Source organism: Ipomoea triloba, chromosome 5 (assembly GCF_003576645.1).
Source record: "Ipomoea triloba cultivar NCNSP0323 chromosome 5, ASM357664v1".
Lineage (NCBI taxonomy): Eukaryota > Viridiplantae > Streptophyta > Magnoliopsida > Solanales > Convolvulaceae > Ipomoea > Ipomoea triloba.
Genome location: NC_044920.1, coordinates 25,109,701 through 25,126,332, shown reverse-complemented (window position 1 = coordinate 25,126,332; position 16,632 = coordinate 25,109,701). Strand labels below are relative to the sequence as shown.

General features: G+C 40.2%; 3 protein-coding genes across 4 annotated transcripts; 2 read left to right on the top strand and 1 right to left on the bottom strand.

Annotated features, from left to right (window-relative positions):
* The first annotated feature begins 370 nt into the window (after window positions 1-370).
* Window positions 371-2,999, top strand: LOC116020587 (heat shock factor protein HSF24). The gene is made up of 2 exons (XM_031261055.1): window positions 371-1,082; window positions 1,997-2,999. Exons 1-2 carry the CDS (start codon window positions 879-881, stop codon window positions 2,693-2,695), a joined length of 903 nt encoding a protein of 300 aa, XP_031116915.1. The 5' UTR covers window positions 371-878; the 3' UTR covers window positions 2,696-2,999.
* Window positions 3,000-4,058: 1,059 nt separating this feature from the next.
* Window positions 4,059-7,219, top strand: LOC116019152 (caltractin). Its single transcript, XM_031259274.1, has 7 exons — window positions 4,059-4,192; window positions 5,506-5,626; window positions 5,710-5,746; window positions 5,821-5,848; window positions 6,339-6,491; window positions 6,566-6,668; window positions 7,024-7,219. The coding sequence occupies exons 1-7, from the start codon at window positions 4,190-4,192 to the stop codon at window positions 7,086-7,088; spliced, it is 510 nt and encodes a 169-aa protein (XP_031115134.1). The 5' UTR covers window positions 4,059-4,189; the 3' UTR covers window positions 7,089-7,219.
* Window positions 7,220-7,372: 153 nt separating this feature from the next.
* Window positions 7,373-16,512, bottom strand: LOC116019324. 2 transcript variants are annotated; one of them, XM_031259479.1, is made up of 7 exons: window positions 10,938-16,512; window positions 10,597-10,841; window positions 10,356-10,494; window positions 9,893-10,094; window positions 9,517-9,813; window positions 8,732-9,411; window positions 7,373-8,454 (listed from the first exon to the last, which is right to left on the bottom strand). In XM_031259479.1, exons 1-7 carry the CDS (start codon window positions 16,005-16,007, stop codon window positions 7,810-7,812), a joined length of 7,278 nt encoding a protein of 2,425 aa, XP_031115339.1. In that variant the 5' UTR covers window positions 16,008-16,512; the 3' UTR covers window positions 7,373-7,809. The 2 variants fall into 2 exon arrangements, with proteins under 2 accessions (XP_031115339.1, XP_031115340.1); XM_031259480.1 differs by having other exon boundaries at window positions 9,893-10,076.
* Between the last annotated feature and the right edge of the window lie 120 nt (window positions 16,513-16,632).

Sequence of the window (16,632 nt, the reverse complement as noted above, 5' to 3'; positions counted from 1 at the left end):
ATTAAGAATGTATCTAATAATTTAAAATGTGTAGAAAATTAAATATATAATAATTAAGTAATAAATATGTTTAGGAAAGTAGATATATTTCATGGGAAATAAAAGAGTTTTTTAATAAAATACAAATCATAGATATTTTGTCAAAAAGGACTCGATTAATATTGAGTTAATGATGTGACATCTATCTTTTTCACCGTCGCTGTAAGTGCATCAAATATTAATCCAATTGGATTATTTGTTATGCAATAATCGAGCTCCACCAATGGGCTATATCTATTTTGGAATAAAATACGGAGAGACAATAGCTGGTAAAAGAGTAAATTATATTGAATCTTTCCATGTTTTGGGCAGCCATGTTTGAAAAACAAAAAAAGCAAAAAAAGCAGGTGGAGTTTCTCAACATTTCTAGAAGCGCCATGACCACACTTCGTCTCTCTCATCACTGTTGCCATCTTCCCCTTTTCTTCTCCCCCCAAAATTAATGAATTTTTAGATTTCTTTGACCTTTCTATCATTGCTGCTTTGGAAAGTGGTAGTTGCAGTATATATACTATCCGCTTTTTGGCGTTCGAGAAGGGAAGAGATTAATTGCAGACAGAAGAAGAAGAATAAGAAGAAGAAGAATAGTTATGGTCGTAGCTGGAAATGGAAGAAACTAAGATCATCGTCCCCGACAAGATCAACGTTTTACGCTCTCGCGTTTTCCTCTACGGATTCTACTGCTGGGATTGGGAATTCCTCACCGCTCTCCTCCTCTTTAGTTTCTCCTTCTAAACACCCCTCCAATCTCGATTTTTCTTGTGTTCTTAGTTTAGCGATTTTAGATTTTTTTTTTCGAGTTGCTCTTTTGGTGATTAGAGTTGTCGGAGGAGGAGAGGATGTCGCAGAGGACCGTTCCGGCGCCGTTTCTGATGAAGACGTACCAGCTGGTGGACGATCCGGCCACCAACGACGTGATATCGTGGAGCGACGGCGGCTCCACCTTCGTCGTTTGGAAAACCGCCGAATTCGCTAAGGATTTGCTGCCCAGCTATTTCAAGCACAATAATTTCTCCAGCTTTGTGCGCCAGCTCAACACCTATGTAAGTATCCCTGCATATTTTACTCATAATTTCATCAATTTCAGATTCTCTAGCATTTTTTTTTTTGTTTCTGTTGAATAAAACCTAATTATTAGTACTGCTACCATATCTAGTTCTTGAGATTCTGCAATTGTTCTAAGCGAGTTCCTCCTGTTCTTTTTTGGTGATAAAATTGACGGTTTTGCTTCTGGTTACGCTGTGAAAATCTGGAATTAGTCATATTTGGTCGACTCCATTAATGGATTATAATATGCTTCAAGCAGGAATGGTGTCTTTTCCCACCAAATGCATTGAGTATAAAAAGTCTAAAACCATAGCCTTTATTTTCAACTTCATAATGACAGCTTTTTTTATCTTAAGACAAAGACCTTGAGGTAGGTGAAAGTGTGTAAGTGCTTGGTAAGTTGGTTTACCCACATAGAAAACAAGAGATGTAAAGGCATTTACCCCCTCCAGCGGCTTTTGGGCAGGGTCCTGGAGGCTTAGGATTAGGATTAGTCTAACGAAAATGGGATACCAAAAAACAAGAGATGTAGTTAAAATCATCTATTTACTGTAAACTTGTTTTTTTACAGTTCCCAGATTTGCTGTAGAAAACTTGGAATTATGCAGTGGGTTTATAGTGTAGAATTGAATGATTACATACATGATTGGAAACTTTGGAAAAGCTAAGTTCAGGCAAACCAATTTATGGAAGATGTTTTTCCTCCAGTGTATCTTGAGAGAAGTTGCTCTCTTATAATAGATTTTGTAATATATATAAATGTCTGAATTGATATTTTCAAAAAAAAAAAATGTCTGAATTGATAAGTTGAGTCTGGGTAATGGGCTAGAGCTTCCTCTAAATATGAAGGGGAAATGGATGATACTATTTTTGTGAACTGGCCAAGTAATTTCCATGTATTGTTCTTCAGGGGTTCAGAAAGATTGTTCCAGACAAATGGGAATTTGCGAATGAGAATTTCAAGAGAGGGGAGAAAGAGCTACTCAGCAGCATCCGGCGTCGGAAGACTGTGACTTCAGCTGCTGCGAGCAGAAAGCCCGAAGTAGCTGACAATTCAGCATTGCCAGAGAGCTCTGGGGAAGAACCAGGCTCGAGTTCCACCTCGTCTCCCGACTCCAAGAACCCCGGATCAGTGGACACTCCAGGGAAGTCGCAGTTCCCGGACTTGACAGACGAAAACGAGAAGCTGAAGAGAGACAACCAGATGCTGAGCTCAGAGTTGGCACAGACCAAGAAGCAGTGCGAGGAGCTGGTGACCTTCCTGACTCAGTACGTGAAGGTTGTTCCCGAACAGATCAACCGCATCATGAGCCAAGGAATCTCTGGGTCTAGCCACGACGATTCCTTTAACAAGGTTGACAATTCTGCAGATCTGAATTCAAGCCAGAACAAAGATGATGATGATTATGATGATGATGATGAAAACGGAGAGACTTTGAAGTTATTCGGTGTGTTGTTGAAAGAGAAGAAGAGAAAGAGGGATCACGACGACAACACTGATTTCTCTGCTGCAAGTAGGAAGGAGATGAAGCCATCTATTGACTGCAAGAACGCACCATGGATGAAAATCTCTCCGGTGCCTGGGAAGAGCGGCAAAGTCTGTAATTAACGGGCTGATGCTTGTTCGCCATATCTGTCAAGTTCACCTAAATTCCACAATGTCTGTGAAGGCCATAGAATAGGGTGACCAATATCCAACATTTTAATGTAAAACTAAATACATAGGTTATAAGGTTGGCTTGTGAAAATAAAAACTCAGAATAATGTATTTCCTTGTGTTTTTGCCATGTTTATTAAGACCAAATGGTATGTCTTAACAAATGAACATTGAATTATACTGTCTAAGAGATATGTTGTCTTGTCTTGGGAGAAGAACATTGAATTATATAGTCTAAGAGATATGTTGTCTTGTCTATCTACTTTGATTTACGAAAATCTCATAGTTGATCAGCAGTTGAAGTTTAACTAACTAGATTGAGGATGTCCTTGTTTTGTCTATCTATTGTATGATAAGGTTTAGAGATTGTATTTTTAATGTAATATTAATTTTCCTTTGTTTTTTTTAAAAACATTTATTTTAAGATTTCTGGCAACAAAAAAATGCTATTTTTTTTAATGTGACAATTTTTTTTTTGTTTGGTATTAATTGACTTAACTTTAGTACTACTTTATTTACCTACTCCAATGTTGTCTCAAGATCACTTGAGCTAGTAACTATGACCTTTTGAAGGCTTGTAGGATAGAAGGATAATGTTTGTTGGTGTTTAATATATGTCTTACTAACTCACTTGATGTTAAGACTAAATAAAAATGACACAATAACATACTCCATATTTAGAGTTTTTTTTATTCCTAATCGACAATTGATGGTTAAGTCATGTGGCATGCCATTGGAAGTAGGATTGGGTAGGTTTATTTGTTGCCAAATTTTTGGGGTTGACTATTGCAATAATAAATCAAGGGAAATATTTTGATTTTGCTAATAGTTTTAATATTAATATATCTTTCCATATTCTAAACTCATGAAATTAGTTAAAAGTTTGGGTCATAATTCAATTGATCAACCAATCAAAAATTAGTTTATAAACTTTCCTTTGCTAGTAGTGGCAAGGTGTAACCGTGTAAGGGATTATGAATTTGACTTTGTTGTGAGCACTAGTGTACAAATGTTGTAAAAGCATTTGGGGAAATTGTATACCAGTTGAAACACATTCTACAATTTACCTCATTCACCGGTCTTCATGTTAAGAGCGGTGAGAGAACTTATGAATTAATTAACAATGACATGTTAGTTAGACTTAAAATTAGGAGAGAAAAATATCAATTTGTCAATTTATAACAAGTCAATCAATTGAATCAAAGATTATGACAAAGTGGGATGGACTGGTCAACAACGAGTTGGGCTTAACAGCAAAGTCTCCTGGCCCAGCCCATTTTGAATCTGATTTGGATATTTTTGTTCTTCTAAACGCGTTTCCGGTCACCGGTGGAATTTACTCCGTATTTCAGGGACCCAGAACGACGTCAAAGATCAATATTTTTGCGTCTCGTTTCCTTGACAGCGACGCAGATACTGCCGCGTAGATCATCCGTCTTTCAAAACATGGTGCGTTTTCTGTATCAAACAGCTTCAACTATGGAATGTATATTCATTAGAAAACAATGCTGTTTAGTTTTGTTTTTTTTGTTTTTCTTTTTCCTGGCTTTTGTTGTTTGCATTCTGGAACATTTGGATTGAGTACTGGAGTCGAGGAATATTAGCTAATGTTGTTTGGATCTGTTATAGCATTTAGCATGATTTCATCCCTGGATTGCGTGTTTTTGTTTGTTACGCTTTAATCGGAAGAGAAAATTAGGTCTAATTGAAAAATAGGGGAATGAGGCATACCTGATCTGTTTTCCACGCCATTATTGAGCATTTAAACTTCTTACCTGTTATCTGGTGGTGAAGAACGAAAGGTAAAAACAGAAATTGAAAATGAAGAAAAATGAACTAGATGTATGATAGTGCCTTAGATTCAGAGAAAGAGGTGTAAAGAGCCAGAAAATAAAAAGAAAAACCAAAAAAAAGATAGAGATTTTGTTCTTGTTTACCTAGCTCGGATGATGATGGCATTCTGGTATTGCTTATCAAATATGCATTTCCAAACCAGAGACTCATCCTGAAGGGATGTGTGCTCTCCATATGGTTGTGGGTGCTTAATCCACCGATTGCAATCTGTCTACACATCGTGAAAGGATGTGTGCTCTCCATTTCTTCTCCGGGACTCCGAAGGACTTTCCATTGCTGTGTTGCAAAGGAATATCAAAGGCTACTATCAAGCTAAGCTGGCTGAAGTGATGGGAGTCCGCGAGGCACTTAAACGGCTCAAGTCTCTAGGGGTGGAAGAAGCTCATATTGAATCAGATGCCTTGTTGGTTGTTGGAGGAACTAAGAACTTAGATTGCTGTACTTCCTTCGATCTTATTATGGAAGATATTAGGGTCCTAGCTAATGACTTTGGCAATGTTAGCTTTGTCTTTGCTAAACGGTCTATGAATAAAGCAGCCCACCTTCTTGCTAGGGATGCTTTATTCATTGCTGATCGTAAGGAGTGGGGGCCTTCCCCTCTGCCCTTTCTCTTAGATGCTGTCAGTTCTGATCTTGATTAATGCATTTTCATTTTCAAAAAAAAAAAAAAAAAACTGATAGAGTAATTTATAAAAGACTTAAAGATGCCAATATAGTGGATTTCTTTACAGGATTCAATATGACCATATTCTACATTTTGAATTACATAATTATCTTGATCTGCCACAATCCTTGTGCAATGTGCAATAATCTCATGTGTTATGTCCTTGGTGTATATATCTCTTTTTAATTCCTTTTCTTTCTTCTTGCTTCTTTCAAACATTTTTGTATTTCAAATCCTTCAATAGTCCGGTATTAGCAGAGGGATGCCGAGAAAGGATAAGCCTAGAGGGCGTCATCATGGGTTAACACAGCAGAAAAGGCAAGAGATCAAAGAAGCATTCGAGCTCTTTGATACCGATGGCTCTGGTATTGCCTAATATTTACTATAAATGACTGCACATGTGCTTTCCCTGTATTGGAGTCAAGTTTTAACATAAAGTGTTGCACAGGTACAATTGATGCCAAAGAGCTGAATGTTGCAATGAGGTTTGATTATTTTATATGAGCATACTAATCTATAACCCTATTGGATGATGACAAATGAACGTGTTTTGTTGTAGGGCCCTTGGATTCGAGATGACAGAAGAGGTAAAACTAATATAGAAATTAGGCTTTTTTTCAAGTTTTAACTTTGATATAGGATTCAGTTGGAAATGGCATAAAATTTAAGTTCCTGCTCATTTTCCCTAATTTCTTAAAAAAAAAACTAATACAGAGAGGGGAAAAAAATCATAAAATACAATTTAAATTTATCCACATTTCATTTATCTGTCTTGAAATGAAAATGTGGTATTCTTTGAAGTACAATAGTCATGTGTTTACTAAAGCATATTATCCTCTTACCTGGAAAATGCAAGCAGTACATTTTGAGTACAGAGTGTGTGGTTATTCTTCCCGCAAATTGTTGTGTTAAAAGAAAATTTTCCAATCTGAGATTCACACGTGTTGAGTTATAACCAACTTGATCTCACAATCTAATTTCATCTTATATTTGAAGGAGTAGCAGTTTGGCTTACTCCAAACCATGGTATTTTACTTATCCACATGGCTAACACTACATATGAATTTTATATTGCAGCAAATAGAGCAAATGATTGCTGATGTGGACAAGGATGGCAGTGGGGCAATTGATTTTGATGAATTTGTGTACATGATGACTGCAAAGATTGGCGAAAGGGATACTAAGGAGGAACTCATGAAAGCCTTTGATATTATTGACCAAGATAACAATGTATGGTTCTAGTTTTTTGTCACATGGCTAAATTTTAGTTGATGACTGAATATGTCAACATTACATTTTAACAGGGAAAAATATCCGCTGCTGACATTCAGCACATTGCCAAGCAGTTGGGTGAAAATTTCACAGCAAGAGAGATACAAGAGATGGTTGAGGAAGCTGATCGTGATCGTAAGTCTTATTTGCCCTCCCCCCGCCCCCACTCCCCGCTGTTCCTTTCATCTGACATGACATAATCTTTTGACATAACGAGTTAGGTGCCACATATGACCATTTTGAAAACAAAACCGTTATTACTAATAAACATTGATCCGAGAGTGTGTTGTTTCAATCTAACACAAATGATACAACTTGATTATAGTGTGCCTCCTTGAATAAAGTCTTTCAATCTAACACAAATGATACAACTTGATTACAGTGTGCCTCCTTGAATAAAGTCGCCCTTTTAAATGAACTGCCCTTGTATTTGAAATGTTTCTTTTCTAAACGTTTTGGACGTTGATGGATTCTCTTTTCTTGATTACAGGTGATGGTGAAGTAAATTTCGAGGAGTTTATGAGGATGATGAGGAGAACTAGCTATAGAAACTAGGATTAAAATTAAAACTACGAACAGAGTTCCATAGTTCTGAGATTTTTATAATTTTATTACTTCACAGTTTAAAATATCTTTCCTTCAATCATGGCATGTTTTATTCAAATAAATTTGTTTCTCTTCGAGTACTGGAAGCTATAATTCCAATATGGATCAAAAGTGACATTTTTTCCTAATATTTTAAAATAAATGAAAAATAATTTTTTTGTTAAAAACGAAAAAAAGAAGTGGCAGTACGTATAAAGAGCGATATTCAAAATGATATAATATGCCGAGTATAATTTGAAGAGAATACACTAACATTACTGCATAAAACATTATGGATAAAGACAATTCTGTATTCCGTATTACGGTGTACAGAAATATTGCTCGTACTTGTTTTGCGAGCTTTCAAAGAGATTTCTCCTTTTTCCTATAAATAGATGATGACTAAATATAGGCTACCAAGTAAGAGATAAGAATACGATGAAATTCAGCCTAATCTTGAGGAGTAATTGAGTAGCCAAACAATAGCCTTCCAAAACTGAATCCTGACAAAAATTGCTCTGCTACGAGGAAAAAAAACTAAGGTCACCATCCACCTATCCAGATCTATAAACCAACTCAAAGAAATGATCAAAAACAAAGCATCAAGTTTTGAAAAGACAAAAACTTCAACCGGATATCCAAAAGCAATGTGATCCCTGGTTCAGAACTTGTAAACCGAGAACCGGTATACTCATCCCTCAGTTTTAGTCCCACTGGTGCTTTGCTTGGCAACATATATCTGTTTCACTTTTGTGGATGAAAAGCCCTTGTCTGCGCCAAAAGATTGGTTTCTGCCATGGAAACCTGTTCTTCGATGGGACCATTCATTCCCGGCTGCGTTCCTTTGAGACATTCCACTTCCCCTTTGGTAAGTGTAACCGGTAGGATGGCTCTGATGGGCAGCAGATACATTCTTCTGTCTGGGTAGCTGAGCTTTAAAACCACTAGTAGCTTGGTCTCTAATATTATTGCTAATGTCATTCTGTAGAGTATCATTCTTGCCGGCATCTGTGGCAGTTCCAGGGAAGCCCTGACTGACACCACTGTCAGAAGATGGTCCAGTTGCAGATCTGGACGAATCAACAAGACCAAGTTCATCAGGAAATTGAGCTGGAGTATTAGTTGACATGGTAAACTTGGGGCAACCGTCAGATGCAGTTGATGAAAGAGCCTCCGTGAACCTACTGACGTTCAATGATTGATCAACTGGTTGACCATGACCAAATGCGGCAGGCGGAATAGTTTCTGCTTGTTGCAGTGGTTGAGAGAGAGGAGCAGAGTGAAGTGATGAAGGTAAACTAGACCAACGAGCTTGGACTGACATGTCAGGTGAAGGCTGAGACAAAATGTTAAAAACTATAAATGAGATCAAGATTAAAAATGGCACGTAAACAATAACAACCAAACAAGCAAGTAGTAGAACGTTTATCTGAAAGATAACTGTGCAGAACTATAGGCTTTCAGAAAAGGGGCAGAAAACTCTTCCTATGACGACACTAGTGTTCTGAAAGGGGGAAACTTTTTGGGAAGAATTTCTGAAAGAAAATTAACATAGAGCAGATAATGAACAATTTCATAGAAAGGTGAGGAGCCAACTGTACAAGATCCCTTACCTGGAATGGAGATACATCAAACATAGCCACAGGAGAAGCCATGGGGATAAGTGGAGAGCCAGGAGCAAGATGCTGAACAGGAGCTGGCACATTTGATGTATTGCGCTGTGTGGAAGCAATGTTCATGTTATTCATATCTCCTTCATTAATACCCATGGCAGAGGTCGTTGGATTGTGCTTTCCAGAAGTAATATAGGTAGTGCTGCCCATAAAACTCAATCCAACCTGCCCAAACTGTCTGACAGGTGCAAAATGATTATAGACCACCATATGTGGAGGGCCCTGAACCCCAGGAATTTGTCCAGGTGGGCTGATGAAAGGGCCAGTAAACCCTGTTGGGGGCCCATAGAATGAATCCATGGAGGAATGGCATTGTTGCCAGGTACCAAGTGGCCCGGAACCCGAACTAGTACTCTTTTGGGACTGAGATTGCGAGGCAACTGGTTCTTCATGTGGCCCAAAGGAAAAAATAGGACCACCCAAGACAGGATTCATTTCATAGAAGGGGAAGTGAGAAGGTGGTCCTCCAGGAAAATGAGAAAGCATCTGGCCTGAAGAATTCTGGGGATCAGGTAAACGTGGCCATAAAGGTATTGGAGGATTTTCAACAGAAAGATCTGCAGGAAGAGATACATTAAGTGGTTCTTCCACTCTTGATTGACTTCCCAATTGCCGATCACCTGGATAGCAATAAAGAGAGGAATTAGATGCCTAATACAATAAAACTGGGACTGACTGGTTACTAAGAAAAAGGGGAAGAAGAGATGTCTCAATCATATCTGAACCTTCATAGATCTTAGTTTCTGAAGCTGTTGCAGAACCCAGTCCATTCTCCACAAGCTCATCATTAGTAATGGCTGCAACAGCAACAGCAGAGGCAGCAGCTTCAGCTTCAGCCTCAGAATCTTGTAAGTTAACAGATGAATCGTTTGGAAGTTTATCAAAGAGAAGTGAACAATCATTCTTAGTAGCAGAAAGATTGTGGGAGATTTGTGCATCAGATCGATTGGAGCCTGGAGCTCCGATCCCATGTGAAACAACACGGCTACTAGCAGGGAGGATTGTCGGGGATGTAACAGCACCTGGTTAGTAACAATTCAAAACAAATCAGAAGACAATTTTAACTGGGTGAAAGCTATAGTTGCTAAAAATATAGTTTACCAAATTGAATTTTCTCTCCAGCGAGCAGAGAGTTTATTGGACTTGCAGTTGATGCAAAAGATTTGTCATTTGCCAATATCTTTGATGATGGTAAGGAAGGCCCACTGACTGAACTACTATGACTTCCAACGGAAGAAACATGCGCGTCAAATCTCACAGGCTTCATAGCCTCCTCAAGTTGGCTCTGTGTCAATGTCAAAACCTATTCAAGAGTGAGTCAGAGACTCTTTTAACATTTAAACAACACAGTGCATTTCACCACAACAGAGTAATAAGCAACAGCAGCATAATGAAAACAATCCAATAAGTAGGGTACTAAGCTAAAGGATGAAATGCAAGACACGTCTGGGAAAACTACGAATTTGGCATTGGCATCTATGTGGTAGATGCAACCTTTAGAACAGCAGTAGGAAATCTTGAACAAATTCTATATAGCCATATTAAAACATTGGTTTTTGCAAACCTGTTGATTAACCCGTGGAGCACCCCAGGAACTTGAAGATGCCATGACTGCATCTCCATTTTTGTTGCCCTCGAACATCATGTTTACTCCATCACTTCCATCACCAGATACAACTGTAGCAGTGGGAGTATGGAGGGATCTGGGAGAAGAAAAGAAAAGAAGAGAAAAAATGTAAATGAGCATTACACTTAAAAGATAGCAATTAATGTTTCATAACAAATTAGAAATTGAAAATGCATACTTGTTTGATCTGATATCTGCTTGAGCTCCAGTATTTATGGCAGGAGTACCAATTGGAGCAAGTGGCTGTAAACCACTGGTAGTGTATCCCATGGATTCATCCTTGTTAGCTGATCCATGCCCCTCAGTGGCAACAAAATCTGATTGTGTTTTCTCTGGAATTTCTCCGCCCACAGGTGCAGATACCTTATTTAAGCTCGTTGAAACTGCAATGTTTTGTCTGGAAGTGCGAGGTTTACGTGGTGGCTGCATGAGATGAATAAAATAAGTATATGTAACTAAAAAAAATGAATAAACAGTAAGCTCCAAAATGAATTAGATGAATATTCTATGCACCAAAACCTTTAAAACCCGGGATTTCGCCTTGATTTCTTTCTCTCTCTGTTCCCGCCGGTCATTCAGCATTTGCCTTTTGGACCTTACTTCAATGAAGTCATCTTCATCACTAGGGGCTTCTATACCAGGTTGTTTAAAAACTCGTACAACACCACTCTGCAAGGGAGCATCAACATCCTCCTCAGATATGTTCCTCTTCAAATTCCCCTCATTATAGCTAGATAGACCCTGGTTCTTCATAACAGGATCCTTTCCACTGTCCTTCCTTGCCTTGTTTTCAGAATCCATGTTCTGAGAACCATTATTAGCTGACTTGGAATTCTCAGCTTCTACAGTGTGTTTGATGGATTTGTTAGACATGGAACCTCTCTTAGATCCACTTCTTTGAAAACCCCCTCCAGCTCTTCCATTATAATTTAACTTATCATCAAGACCAGAATCATTAGCAGATAAAGAGCCAGATAATTGTCTCCTATCAGTATTCTCCCGAATTCGGAATTCAGTTCGCTGGACTATCCGCCGTGGTCTCCTCTGAAACCCACTTGACTCTGAGAAAGAAGTCTCAGAAGCAGTAAAAGATGACCTCGCAGTGTTATTTTTAACAGCATATGTGAACCTCCTACCCCTGTTGCCAGAGAATGAGCCTTGAGCCTTAAATCCACCAGAACTCCTCTCACCAGAAAATATCCGCAATGGTGGCTGCACATTCTGCTCCTTAGATGATTGCAGATCTGCATTACCCTGCTCCTTATCCTCACATTGAAAACCAACTTCCTCAGGAAGTTTACTATCAGTTGCCCCAGAAGCCTCAGAGTTTATCTTATGGGTCTGAGCATTGTTTTCTGTAGCTCTTACTAAAGTTGAACCTAATTCTGGCACATTTCTATGAGATTGTACAGGAGAACCCGTTACAAAACCAGTCGGTTTATTTATTGAAAGAGATGATCCATCTGCCATCTTCCCAGAACAAACATCTTCAGCATGTGGAGTAAGCAGAGAACCTACAGTGCCTTGATTAACATTATAATTACTGTGCAGGCTTGGCTGAATAAAAGGCATGGGTAAAGCTGTCCCTGGCAATATTCCTTGGGAGATAGGAGGTGAATACCTGAACTGACCAAATTGAAAGATAGAAGGTTGTGATGGATGTATATGGGCAAGGGATGTACCAACTGGTGGATGCAGGTGAAGAGGCATCTGTATAGAACCAATCTGTATTGCTGGCACTGGAGATGGTATCAAGGATGGACCAGAAAATAGCCCAAACTGAAGTTTAACGGGTAAATCAGCTTGACTTGGGGTAGAAGATGCAGTTGGCAGGACAGTCTGACTGGCAGACAATGGTTTATGAACTGGTGATAGAGATTGCTGAGCAGAGACACTGGAGGTACTAGGAGCATCAACGTCCAAAAGATTAGATGTAGCTGAGGTATGAGGAACATTAGCAGGTTTCATCACAGCTTCCTGCATACTTTTTTCAGTTTCTGCAATCCTTCCAGAGGAACTACGTGAACTTGACTGAGATGAACCTTCTGCAGGCTGATAGCAGCTTTCATCAACTTGAACACCACTTATAGGTCCCTGTTCCTCAGGGATACGGACATAAGTATCAGGTCTGTCAAATATGCTCTCTTCATTTCTTAAATTCCTCTCAAAATCATCACTAGGCATGGCCACTTCAACTCCTTCATTGAAGCCTAAAACCAAGTTGTGTGAATTAGGAGATGGTACTCTCTCTCCCAGCTGCATATCTTCAAATTCTTGGGTCAGGTCAATGGTATCATCTCCTTCACGAAGTTCATCCTCTTCCCTATAACCATCTTCCTCCTCATCATACTCCTCTTGCAGCGGCAAATCATCATTATTTTCAGTTGTCCATTCTTCATCCTCAACAGCGGATATAGAACTGGAAGCTGTCCTCGTGGCATCTTTAACAGAATCATCATTCAAGGCATGACATTTATTTCCAGAGAGTGATATCTTTTGCCCCCCTGCTGGAGTAGATACAACAGGAGAATCCCCAGATTCATCCAACTCATCATTAGAGAGATGAGGGGGAGAGTTTGGAGGACTTGTAACTGATAGAGAGGATTGTGAATCACATCTTGGACCCATATCTTTTCTCAATTTCTTCTCTTCTCTAGCAGTGTTTTCTTGCTGGAGATCAACAGCCAGTGATGCACCACTGCTTTCTTGATGGCCACCATAATAAACTGTCTGTTGTGTACTTCCACTTCCAGTAGATTGTGTGTTTTCACTGCCCACATAATCTGAGGTGCCCGCATGCTCATTTGCACCCCTGAGAGAATTCCTCTGCATGGTTGAAAGTGTAGGAGGGGGAAGCACACGAGGTTGTCTCATAGAATATCTTGACTTAGAATAGGAGAAATGTTCATCTGTTTCAGAATTCTGATATGATCGACCTGGATAAGGGAAGCGAGTATTGCCACGAGAATGGCCCTGCCTCCATCCAATATCATTATACTTCTCTGCAAAATTATCTTGAAATTCTGAATCAATCTCCCTGCCTCTGTTGTATGAGTCAGCATCCACAGAAAGGTTCCACCTATCTTCTTTTGGATGTCCAAACTCATCCATGCATGTTTCTTGCATCCCTTCTTTCATAAAACTCCTAGAGGACATGTAGCCACTCCCTCCATTAAACTCTTTCCGAGGAGCTCCTCTGACCCCAGCAGTTGCATCTCTACGGGGACTGTAGTGACCAAAATCATGTTCCTGTGGTTGCACACGTGAGCCACTCCCATTCCCAAATACATCCCTTCTCCATGAATTAATAGATTTTCCTGTGTCACCGAAATTTGGAAAACTCTCTCTTGGAGGATAAGACCTTGAACCTATCTCAGAAGATCTGCTAAGAACAGGCGCCTCAGAATATGTTGAAGTTGTTAACCGTTCCACCATTCTCTCACTCTCATCCCAGTTATCCAGATCTGCTGTCTCATTTTCCTTCACATTAGCAGGTAGTTTTTCCTCCAAAACAACGGAAACTTCAGTCTTTTCTGTAGTAGCCTGCCTTTTTGCAATCTTAGCTTCCAACTCTAAAAGCTTCTGCTTAGCAGCCTGTTTTCTCCTTTCTTCCTCTAGGAACATCCTTCTCCTCTCCTCTTCCCTGGCATTCCTCTGCTCATCAGCTCTTCTAATAGCCTCCAATCGCTCCTGTTCTGCCCTCCATGCAGCTTCTCGGGCTTCTTCTTCCAACCTTCGACGCCGTTCTTCTTCTTCCCGAATAAGTCTCTGTCTTTCTTCCTCCTCCCTCTGAGCTTGTTCCAAAGCTCTTTCTTGTTCTTCTATGACTCGCTGCCGCTCAAGCTCTTGCATCTTCTGAACTCTTTCAAGTTCAGCCTCAAAAGATTCCCTAACAGGATCATGGAAATCAGTCTGCTTAACCACATCCTTTTTCCTCTTTATCACCCCAACAAAACCCCCAGAGAAGAGGTCCCTTTCATCAAATCCTGCAGATACAAAGTCTTTTGTGAACAAATCCTCAACATATGGTTTTTCATTTCTCAAAAAGGCACGCTTCTCACGACCAAGATTTGGTACAGGATCAGTTATAGTAAGTGATTTCCCAGATGAAGCAAATGAAGGTTTGGGCCCAGAACTATTTTGGACGCCAAATCTATTAGACTGTTCACTGCCATAGCGGTCTCTAGTCATACGCTCAGAACCTCTGCTGTTAAATGATTCCCTTGCATTATTCATGTACTGCTGTCCTTCTGATGCATGCACTGTCTCCTTTCTTCCAAATGTGGACTCACGATTTCCAGTCACTCCAACGTCCCGAGCAGTTTCTCCAAACTGTGGTGGAACATACCTACTATCTTTCCCAATATCTTTGTTCAGTACAGATGTTCTAGAGTTAACAGTATTTCGATTGTTTACAGCTTCCACAGCATTACCATCTCTTGGGAGAGGTGAGGACTTCCACATGTTTCCTTCCCTACTAGCTGTTCTCATGTCCCTGCGATAAGCATCCCCTCTAACTTCACTGGAAACAACAGGTCCTGTTTCAGTGTCTCTTTGAGCCCACCTTTCATACTGATTATTAACTGGTTTATGTGGTAAAACACTAGTTCTTGGCATGTCAAAATCACTATCCCAATAATTTTCACCTTTTGCCATCCTTGAGTCTCTACCCCTGTCTACAAATCCATGTCCAGTGTCACGCTCATCATCAGCCCAATCAGACCTTGGATTTAACCGGACTATTGGCAGTGGACCTGCAAAGTACTCTTCCTGCTTCCAAGGTTGATCAGCCAAGCTTGAACGTCCCAGATCATGACCTTCACTGCCACTCTCCACTGGTCCATTCTCAATAGATTGACGGGAAGAGTGTCCATGAGGACGCATATCAAGTGAACCAAAATTGTCCCTTGCCTGATTGGAATATTCTTCACCCAGCTTTTGCTTTTGACTCGAGCTGTCCTTTTGTTTCTGAGCAGGCGCAGAAGAGACCGGCAAAGCAGCCTGCAATGAAGGGAAATCCTCACCCCTCAAAACACTGGCTTTCTCTGCCAATGTGGGAAAAGCTTTAGTAGAACTAGGAACTAAAGCTCCAATCCCACTAGAACGGGCTGAAGGTGGCATATAAGCACCATTCTCCTGATTCAAGCCCTCAACCCCATGTCCTGTCTGGTCCATTTCTTCAACCACCTGAGCATCACCGGTGCCATCCTTCCCTTGTAACCCAATACCAGGAGCAGGTTTAGTCCAACCCATACCAGACGAGGACGGTCTTGTCCCACTACCTGGCCTACCACCACTGGCTGTCCCACTGCCTGATCCAGATACATCAAACCTCTGGTGCTCTTTCCTCAATGATGGCAAATTCATGGGGGGCGGAACAGATAATTTCGGTCCAGTCTTCTGTGAGCTCCTAGGCCGCGACAAAACCACCATCCCTCCACCACCTCCACTACCCGGCCGACCCCGTCCAGCTCCAGCTTGCCCATAAGAACCACTAGAAGATTGATGACTATGATGATGAGGCTGTCCATACGACTTATTCAGATTCACGGAAACAAACTTGGTTCCGATACCGCCAGGATTGGCCATCTCAGAACCCGACACAAATAACTAATCGACCTCGCTGATCCAAAGCTACGGCAACGCATCAAATGACACTTAACTCAAGTTTTCCCTATACACCGCCCCCTGAAATCACTCGCCAATAGATCTTACAGCAAACGCCAAAAAATTAAAAACACAGAAGCCAAAAACCTAGAAACTCACTCACTCCGACCCAATCAGCAATCAAATGATAGTATGCTCGATCAAAAATGGCCTATTACAATCAATGAATCGAAAAGCAATAGATTAAATAGCCAAGCCTCCTGCGTTGATTAGGGCTTCGATAGTTTTTTTTGGTTAGGAGATCAAAAGAGAGCTGTGAAGTTCGGCGTAGGATAACGACCTTACCTCTGACGGCGCGAGATAGATCAGCGGTGATTAATGTGCACCGTGAACAGAAAGATTAAGAACTGTGACGTCGGAGGAGGAAGAGAAGCCCTACTACACACTAGTCGGAGGAGAGAGAGAGAGAGATGGCACTTCTGTTCTTTAAACACAGAGAGATAGAGAGAGATTAGGACTTGTATCTTTGTCTTTTTCTGTTTTGATCCCCACATTTATATCAATTTCACGTATTTCTCTCGTTTTATTTTTTTATTAACTATTACTC

Coding starts and splice junctions, on each gene's coding strand:
- LOC116020587 (XM_031261055.1), top strand. CDS start 879: ATGTCGCAGAGGACCGTTCCGGCGCCGTTTCTGATGAAGACGTACCAG. Junction 1,083..1,996: donor TGCGCCAGCTCAACACCTAT/GTAAGTATCCCT, acceptor ATTGTTCTTCAG/GGGTTCAGAAAGATTGTTCC.
- LOC116019324 (XM_031259479.1), bottom strand. CDS start 16,007: ATGGCCAATCCTGGCGGTATCGGAACCAAGTTTGTTTCCGTGAATCTG. Junction 9,412..9,516: donor AGAAACTAAGATCTATGAAG/GTTCAGATATGA, acceptor ATTGCTATCCAG/GTGATCGGCAATTGGGAAGT. Junction 8,455..8,731: donor TTGATGTATCTCCATTCCAG/GTAAGGGATCTT, acceptor ATTTTGTCTCAG/CCTTCACCTGACATGTCAGT.
- LOC116019152 (XM_031259274.1), top strand. Junction 5,627..5,709: donor CTTTGATACCGATGGCTCTG/GTATTGCCTAAT, acceptor AGTGTTGCACAG/GTACAATTGATGCCAAAGAG. Junction 5,849..6,338: donor GATTCGAGATGACAGAAGAG/GTAAAACTAATA, acceptor TTTATATTGCAG/CAAATAGAGCAAATGATTGC.